The sequence below is a fragment of the Panthera leo genome, chromosome B2 (genome assembly GCF_018350215.1).
Source record: "Panthera leo isolate Ple1 chromosome B2, P.leo_Ple1_pat1.1, whole genome shotgun sequence".
Taxonomy (NCBI): domain Eukaryota; kingdom Metazoa; phylum Chordata; class Mammalia; order Carnivora; family Felidae; genus Panthera; species Panthera leo.
In genome coordinates, this window is record NC_056683.1 from 35,451,880 (window position 1) to 35,460,557 (window position 8,678).

Below are 8,678 nucleotides of genomic sequence, written 5' to 3' on the forward strand. Positions count from 1 at the left end.
GCCGCGTTATGCAGATCAGTCAGCTTCTGGTTGGCTGGAGACGCGCCGGCGGGGGCGGGGCCGGGGCGCGGCGAAGGAGCGCGCGGGGCGGGGGCCGAGGGGAGTCGCCCTGTCCCGCCGCTTCCCCACCCCCTCTCCTCCCTCAGCCGGCCCGGCAGCCCGGCTCCCCGCCTAGGCCTCCCGGAGAGGCCCCGCCCCATCCCCGCCCGCCCGCGACCCCCCCCCGCCACCGCCGGCGCGCTCCGCCCCTTTACTCCTGGCGGCTGGGCGAGCCGGGCGTCTGCTGCAGCGGCCGCGGTGGCGGAGGAGGCCCGACAGGACTTGGCGGCGGCGGCGGCGGCGGCGGCGGTGGCGGGACCGGCAGCAGCAGCAGCAGCTACAAGCTCCCAGTGCCGCGGCGCTGCCGCACGAGCGCCACGAGCCGCCCACCCCGCCGCCCTCGGCGCTGACTGACCCCGCCGGCGTGTCCGCCAGCCGCCAGCCCCGGCAGCGCCCCCAGTCGTCCTCCGACTCGCCCTCGGCCTTCCGCGCCAGCCGCAGCCGCAGCCGCAACGCCAGCCGCAGCCTCAGCTCCAGCCATCGGCACAGCCACCGGCATAACCCCAGCCCCAGCTCCTGCTGCAGCTCCTCCAGACACAGTCCCTACGCCGACACCCTGGAGGTTGGGATGCTCTTGTCCAAAATCAACTCGCTTGCCCACCTGCGCACCGCGCCCTGCAACGACCTGCACGCCACCAAGCTGGCGCCCGGTGAGCGTCCACCCCCCACCCCCCATCCCGGGATGGGGAGGCGGCTAGACCCCTAGGGTTGGGAGCTGGGAGGGGGGGCCCTCACGGGCCGGCACTGAGTCCCCTTTGCCTCCCCCTTTCCTAGGCAAGGAGAAGGAGCCCCTGGAGTCGCAGTACCAGGTGGGCCCGCTACTGGGCAGCGGAGGCTTCGGCTCGGTCTACTCAGGCATCCGGGTCGCCGACAACTTGCCGGTGAGTGGGCGCCCCGCCGTGGGGAGGGCGCGCCGGGCGGGAGACTCTCGGGTGTGCTTTGGCCCCGGCGAGAGGACCTAATGGAGCCTCTTTGGGGGGTTTCCAGGTGGCCATCAAGCACGTGGAGAAGGACCGGATTTCCGATTGGGGAGAGCTGGTGAGTGCCTTGGAGTGAGCGACCCTGAAGGATGGGGTGGGGTGAGGGGTCCCCTCCGACTCCCGCCCTAACGTAGCCTCTTCGCCCCTGCAGCCCAATGGCACCCGAGTGCCCATGGAAGTGGTCCTGCTGAAGAAGGTGAGCTCGGGCTTCTCCGGCGTCATTCGGCTCCTGGACTGGTTTGAGAGGCCCGACAGTTTCGTCTTGATCCTGGAGAGGCCCGAGCCGGTGCAAGACCTCTTCGACTTTATCACGGAAAGGGGGGCTCTGCAGGAGGAGCTGGCCCGCAGCTTCTTCTGGCAGGTGCTGGAGGCTGTGCGGCACTGCCACAACTGCGGGGTGCTCCACCGCGACATCAAGGACGAGAACATCCTCATCGACCTCAATCGCGGCGAGCTCAAGCTCATCGACTTCGGGTCGGGGGCGCTGCTCAAGGACACCGTCTACACGGACTTCGATGGTGAGCCAGGCCTGGGAGGGAGCTGCCGGGGAGGGAGCTGCCCAGGTGACTTGGCCTTGCCTGGAGGCCTCGGCCGGCTTCCCTCTTCGGCCCTTTGTAAAGGTCATCGGGCCGTCTGGCTCGGTGCTAGCAGGGGTGGGGCGAAGAAGAGCTTCCCAGCGTAGTAAAGCCGGAGATTTCCAGCCAGCTGAACCTGTCATGTTTCTGGCATGATGTTATTTTTTAAGTGGAATTCAGTGGGTTCCAAGCTTTTCCGATGAATAAGAGGTTGTGGGCAACCGGCCGTAGCCCAGATTTCTGAAGTCTGACCCAGTTTCCCCGCCAGTAAAGGGATGGGGGGGGGGGGGGGGGGGGGAGGGAGGAGAGAGCGGGAGAGATGAAAATTGACGCCGGCTTTGTAATTTTTGTTTTGTTTTATAAAGGAGTTTTCTGTGATGTAGTTTTTAGAGCTGCAGTTTCTCTCCCCTTTGATCTAGGGACGGATAAAGGGATAGAAACAGTAGTTTCACTAAATAACTCATTTTATTGTGCTTCCTCCTTATTTATTTATTTATTTTTTGTCATTGTGGGGTGAGGGAGTCGGGAATGAATGTTGTGAAATAAGATCTCTTGCTGGTTTGAAAATTAGTTGGGTGTCTCCGCAGAGAGGATGAAAACCTACCCTAGGGAGGGGCTTGGAGCGGGTTCTTTCAGAAAAGATGGAATAGAGAGCCTGAGATCAAAGCAAAGGAGGGTGGGTCATCATCTGAGCGGCTTAACCTAACCAACTACAGCCTTTCAAAACTTGTGACTGGGGCTTGTGGTTTGTGTTTATTTGCCCTTGGAGGACGCTGGGTTGGGCAGCATTTTTTTGTATTTAACAGTTAATGGCTGGCCGGGTCCTCCCTTGTTTTTTCCTCCGAGTCTTTGCTGCCCCCTGGTGAGCACAAGCGGGATGGCCCCCACCTTTTTTTTTTTTTTTTTACAACCCAAAGTTTGTAAACAGGAATCACGTGGTCTGAAACCGGCTCTGCAGCGCTGTCTACCTTTGCAGTGGGGGGAAGACAGGGTGTGGATGTCTGTCGCGGCGCTCAGAGCGAGGGGAGGAAGGCCTCTCAAAGGGCACCTTGTCTTTTAGGATGTAGTATGTTGTATAAGGGCCCTGGACTGGATGGCAGCTGAGAAGAGAATCACCCAGGCTCCCGGGACACCTTCATGCAGTTTCAGGATATTCTGGGATACCTCCCTGGGTTGTGCAGACTTTCATCCCTTCGTCCCATTGTGGGTGGTCCTAGCGCATGCGGGCCTCAGGCTTGGGGTTTGTGGCCAGCGCTGTTTGTCTGTAGGAGCAGTTTGTAAAGAATTTTGATGTATGGTCTGAGCTGGTAGAGAGGTGGGGAAGGCTTTGTGTTGGAAAGATGCCACTCATCCACTCCTTTTAGCCTAGGGGGGAAATAGAGTTAGTCCAGCTCCTGTCCTGGGAGAAGTGGAATGGTGCTGTTATTTTGTAAGAGTCATTCGCTATATGCGTTGCTTTGTTTCTTTTTGCTAAAAGCGTGTTTTCCTTTCTATTCCCCCGGCTCGCAGGGACCCGAGTGTATAGTCCCCCAGAGTGGATCCGCTACCATCGCTACCATGGCAGGTCGGCCGCCGTCTGGTCTCTGGGGATCCTGCTGTATGATATGGTCTGTGGAGATATTCCTTTTGAGCATGATGAAGAGATCATCAGGGGCCAAGTTTTCTTCAGGCAGAGGGTCTCTTCAGGTAACTTTTGGGAAGCCCCTTGTTGAAGAGAAGCAGGAATCACAAGGCGGTTAGGCCTCAGGGGACAGTCTTTGAATTCTGGAGAGCTTCACCTCTCCAGGGGATGCCGCGACCCTTGGTTTAGCAGAGTCGTAGGCCAGTGATTCCGGAGAGCTGGCGCTCAGGAATTGAATGGTTTGTGTTGAGCATTCCCTGGGAGGCCATAGGAAGACCATGTGTGAGAATATTGTGAAGAAAAGACCATCTCGTTTGGCCGAAAGCTGTTTTTTTTGTTATTTTGTTTTTTGTTTTTGTGCCAGCAGTCCTGATCCCTCAACTCCTGGCTCTTTTGCCACAGAGTGAAAAGTTGAGGGTTCTTTGAGCCTTCTCCCTTAAGGCAGACTCTCTAAATGTTGTGGTTCCAGTGACCTCATTGTGGGTGGTGTTCATATTTGTAAGTTGTAGGTGAATTGAATCACCTCATCATGCTCACTGATGTCTCATCAAAATCCCTTGTCATCATTCTTCCTATTTCTAGTGAGTGGGTGTCGTGGGAAAGGCCCCAGCTATTGAAGTTTGAAAACCACAGGTTTAAGAGGGGAGCTGTTTTTTTAGCTGAAAGCAAGTTGGAAGATCCAGCTCTTATAGTTCATACCTTCCCATTGAAAACTAGTTCTAAAAAAAAAAAAATAAAAAAAAATAAAAAAAAATAAAAAAAAATAAAAAAAAAAAAAAAAAAGAAAACTAGTTCTAGGAGGTTCGTGGTCTCTGTTGGACCCCAGACTGTAGTGGGCCCCTGGGAAGAAAATGAGCAAGACCTTTGCATCGCAGAAACAGGTTGAGTCATTTGTAACCTCTGTCTGTCTTGCTTTCTGCAGAGTGTCAGCATCTCATTAGATGGTGCTTGGCCCTGAGACCGTCAGATCGGCCATCCTTCGAAGAAATCCAGAACCATCCCTGGATGCAAGATGTCCTCCTGCCCCAGGAAACAGCCGAGATCCATCTGCACAGCCTGTCACCAGGGCCCAGCAAATAGCAGCTTTTCTGGCAGGTCTTCCCCTCCCCCTCAGATGCTCGAGGGAGGGGAAGCTTCTGTTTCCAGCTTCCCAGAGTACCAGTGACACTTCTCGCCAAGCAGGACAGTGCTTGATAACAGGAACAACATTTACAACTCATTCCAGACCCCAGGCCCCTGGAGGTTGCCTCCCAACAGTGGGGGAAGAGACTCCTCTCCAGGCGTCCTAGGCCTCAACTCCTCCCGTAGATGCTCTCTCCTATTCAAAGAGGTCCGGCTTGGCTGGACTCTGCAAAATCCTGGGGGGGGGGGGGGAGGGGGGAGGGTCAGAACCCTGCCATGGAACTGTTCCCTTCATCACGAGTTCTGCTGAATGCCGCGATGGGTCGGGTAGGGGGGAAACGGGTTGGGGTAGGATAGGACTAGCAACATTTGAAGTCCCTGTCACCTCTTCCGACTCTTCTGAGTGCCTTCTGTGGGGACTCCGGCTGTGCTGGGAGAAATACTTGAACTTGCCTCTTTTACCTGCTGCTTCTCCAAAAATCTGCCTGGGTTTGGTTCCCTATTTTTCTCTCCTGTCCCCCTCCCCCCATCCTTCCTATGAAAGGTGCCATGGAAGAGGCTACAGGGCCAAACGCTGAGCCACCTGCCCTTTTTCTGCCTCCTTTAGTAAAACTCCGAGTGAACTGGTCTTCCTTTTTGGTTTTTACTTAACTGTTTCAAAGCCAAGACCTCACACACACAAAAATGCACAAACAATGCAAATCAACAGAAAAACTGTAAATGTGTGTACAGTCGGCATGGGTAGTGTACAAAAGGATTGTAGTTGATTGAATTTTTTTTTTAATTTTGCCTTTAAGTTATTTTACCTGTTTTTGTTTTCTTTTCTTTCTTTTTTTTTTTTTTTTTTTTTTTGGAAAAGATGCGCATTCTAACCTGGAGGTCAACGTTATGTATTTATTTATTTATTTATTTGGTTCCCTTCCTGCTCCAAGCTTCCACGGCTGCTGCCATAGTTTCTTTCCTCCTTTCCTCCTCTGACTTGGGGACCTTTAGGGGAGGGCTCGCTCTGTTTGTAGGGTGACGGGGACTCAGGCGGGGCAGCTGCTGCGGCTCCCTGACTGCTGCGGGGCCCCCTCACCTACTCGCCCAAGTGGGTATGGGTTCCGTGGGGGAGGGGAAGGGGCATTGCTGACTGGTGTACATAGGATAGATATATGAAAAGCAGTTCTGGATGGTGTGCCTTCCGGATCCTCTCTGGGGCTGTGTTTTGAGCAGTATGTAGCCTGCTGGTTTTATCTGAGTGAAATACTGTACAGGGGAATAAAAGAGATCTTATTATTTTTTTTTTTTTTATACTTGGCGTTTTTTGAATAAAAACCTTTGTCTTAACTTGTGGCTTTTAAAGTGTTGTCCGTGCTGAGGGGAGGCTCATTTGTTGAATTCCTGGCGGGTGCCTCAATCTCCTGGGAGAAAAGAGAGCGTTAAGCCTAAATTGGGTTTCCTTCAACAGGACATGTGGGCTAGTAGCCTTTCTGAAATAAATATGCGGCCAAAGGCTTGGTGGGGGGCAGCCTTCGGTGGGCAAATTCGGCCTGAGGGGTCCAACCTCTATTTCTGATGCAGATTCTAGAGCCCTCAACACACTATACGGCCTAGTCAGTTGGTGTCAGTCACGTTTCCTGGAATAGCTCCTCCTGACTAGTGGAGGTGGAACTACAGAACATTTTCATCGCTGCAGAAAGTTCTATTGGACAGGGCTGACCTAGAGAGAGCAAACCGCTCTATTGCTAAACTGACAGTGGAAGCTTCTTTTTCAGCCGTCGTTCCCACCAGCCAAACATTCTGAGCACGCATACCTGACGTGTTCAGCTTCCTGAAAACCTGTATACCTGTATTGCTCTCAGTTCCCGATTCGAGGTCCCTTCGCCTTTCGTGTGGGCTTGAGTCATTAATAGCAGGTGGGTGGAAATGTTTTTGACTTAAGCAGACCGGGTTTTCCCCTCCGATGTGCTTTACACAGAGCTTATAATGGGAGTAGATGAAAAGTTAGCTCTGCCATTTTACCGCTTGTTCTGGGATTAGTATTTTTAGTCTATGATTTCTTTGCAGGAATCTGCTCACGCCCCTTGCTCTTTTTTGAGTTTCTTTTCTCTTTTTCTTTTTTTTGTTTTTCAAGTAAACTCTACCCCCAGCGGAGGGCTCGAACTCACAAGACCTTGCGTCGCAGGCCCTACCAATGAGCCAGCCAGGCGCCCCTGTCAGAGTTTAGTGTAAACTGGATGGTGGAACCTATGAATCCACTTAGTGCACGTGGCCTGAATACACCCTGATAGGCAGCAAGCACGTTTTGGAGCGTGTGCTGCTGTTAATTTGCATATTAAGTATTAGTAAATGTTGGTTTCTTTTTCTGCATAAGCATCAGCAAGCGCCTCTAATATTCTTTCCCCATGGGTCATCTTGCTCCCTCCCCTCGGTGCACGCAAACACCCTTTGGACGCTGGCCAGATGTCTTGTCAGGTTGCTTGAGGGTCCGGGGTCACGATACTTTTCATTGTCTGCCCTTAAGCTTGAACTAGACCCCGAGCCCTAGCTCAGCCCCACTGCGGCTGTGGGAAAGGAAGTATTTTTCGGTTTTGGGGGCCGATGTTTTGAGTTCCTCTTTCCTCCCCACCCCTACCCAAGCACACACACAAACTCCCAATCTCTTGGAGCATGAATGTTGGATGTCTCATCCTTTCCAGTAAAGTTGACACTTGAACACTCAAAAGTTGCTCCAAACTTCTAACGAAATCTTGCAAAACCCCACCCATCCTTCCCTTGAAGTGAATTTCTGGCAGTTTCCCCTACTGGGACTGCTAGGGGTGATGGAAGACAGTGTCTCTTTAAAGAAATACAATATCGTGCTCCTATTACAGGGTGCAGGATCTTAGGGGTTGTATGGGAAGGGAGAAAGCACAGTCTCTTCTCACTGGCAGTTGACAATCTAGTGAAGAAAGGGAGTCCATGTCTAGTAAGACTGTGGCCACAGGAATATTGGGGGAGTGATGGTTAGAAGCACTAGCTTGGGACTCACTCTTGAGCTTTGATTCCATCACCATTACCTGGATGCCTTGGGCAAGTTCTAATCTGCAAATAGAGATATTTCTTGATTGGATTGTAAGGAAGAAGGAATTAAATAAGGGGTGTACTACTTGCAAACAAACACTAGGGATTATGCTTAGGGATGCCAAATAGATGTGATGAAAGTAGGGGTGGGGAGGGCAATAGAGACAGGATAGTGGTCCTTACTTCTGGGGAGGAGGAAGGGAAGCTATGGTTTGGGGAGGAGTATCTGGGGGCCTTTGGGCGATGCTTTCTTTCAGAGGCTAGATGATAAAGATGAAGATATTTGCATGATCCCCCCCCCCCCGCTTTTAAAGTAGGCTCTAAGCCCAACATGGGGCTTGAACTCATGACTCCAAGATCAAGAATGGTATGCTCTACTGACTGAGCCAGCCAGGTGCCCTTGCGTTGTTCCATTAAAAAGTTTTTTTTAATGTTTATTTATTTTTGAGAGAGACAGAGACAGAATGCGAGTGGGTTAGGGGCAGAGAGGGAGGAAGACACAGAATCTGAAGCAGGCTCCAGGCTCTGAGCTGTCAGCACAGAGCCCGACGCGGGGGCTCGAACTCACGAGCTGTGAGATCATGACCTGAGCCAAAGCCGGACACTCAACCGACTCAGCCACCCAGGCACCCCCCTGTGTTGTTCTTTATAGCTTTTGGTTGGTCTTAAATATTGCACGATAAATTTTAAATTTTGATTTAATTTTTTACAGTTTATTTATTTTGAGAGAGAGAGAGAGAAAGGGAGTGTGAGTGAATGGGGAAGGGGAAGAGAGAGAGGAAGAGAGAGAATCCCAAACAGGCTCTGTGCTGACAGCACATCTCTATCTCATGAACCGTGAGATCATGACCTGTGTGGAAATCAAGAATCCGATGCTTAACGGACTGAACCACCCAAGCATTCCAATTAATTAATTTTTTTAAAATTTTTTTTAACGTTTATTCATTTTTGAGACAGAGAGAGACAGAGCATGAATGGGGGAGGGTCAGAGAGAGGGAGACACAGAATCTGAAACAGGCTCCAGGCTCTGAGCTGTCAGCACAGAGCCTGATGCGGGGCTCGAACTCACGGACCGCGAGATCATGACCTGAGCTGAAGTCGGCCGCTTAACCGACTGAGCCACCCAGGCGCCCCTTAATTAATTTTTTTAATTTAATTTTTTATTTTTTAAAATTTACATCCAAATTAGTTAGCATATAGTGAAACAATGATTTCAGGAGTAGATTCCTTAATGCC

The 8,678-nt window shown here is 52.0% G+C and overlaps 1 protein-coding gene across 1 annotated transcript; it reads left to right on the plus strand.

Moving 5' to 3' along the window:
- Positions 1 to 268: 268 nt before the first annotated feature.
- Positions 269 to 5,025, plus strand: PIM1 (Pim-1 proto-oncogene, serine/threonine kinase). The gene is made up of 6 exons (XM_042938609.1): positions 269 to 749; positions 874 to 980; positions 1,087 to 1,137; positions 1,231 to 1,597; positions 3,164 to 3,340; positions 4,198 to 5,025. Exons 1-6 carry the CDS (start codon positions 668 to 670, stop codon positions 4,353 to 4,355), a joined length of 942 nt encoding a protein of 313 aa, XP_042794543.1. The 5' UTR covers positions 269 to 667; the 3' UTR covers positions 4,356 to 5,025.
- Positions 5,026 to 8,678: the final 3,653 nt, after the last annotated feature.

What these genes read in the sequence shown, in the direction of transcription:
- PIM1 (XM_042938609.1), top strand. Translation starts at nt 668, where the DNA reads ATGCTCTTGTCCAAAATCAACTCGCTTGCCCACCTGCGCACCGCGCCC. An exon ending in GGGTCGCCGACAACTTGCCG is followed by an intron (nt 981 to 1,086) that starts GTGAGTGGGCGC and finishes GGGGGTTTCCAG; the next exon opens with GTGGCCATCAAGCACGTGGA. An exon ending in CAGGCAGAGGGTCTCTTCAG is followed by an intron (nt 3,341 to 4,197) that starts GTAACTTTTGGG and finishes TGCTTTCTGCAG; the next exon opens with AGTGTCAGCATCTCATTAGA.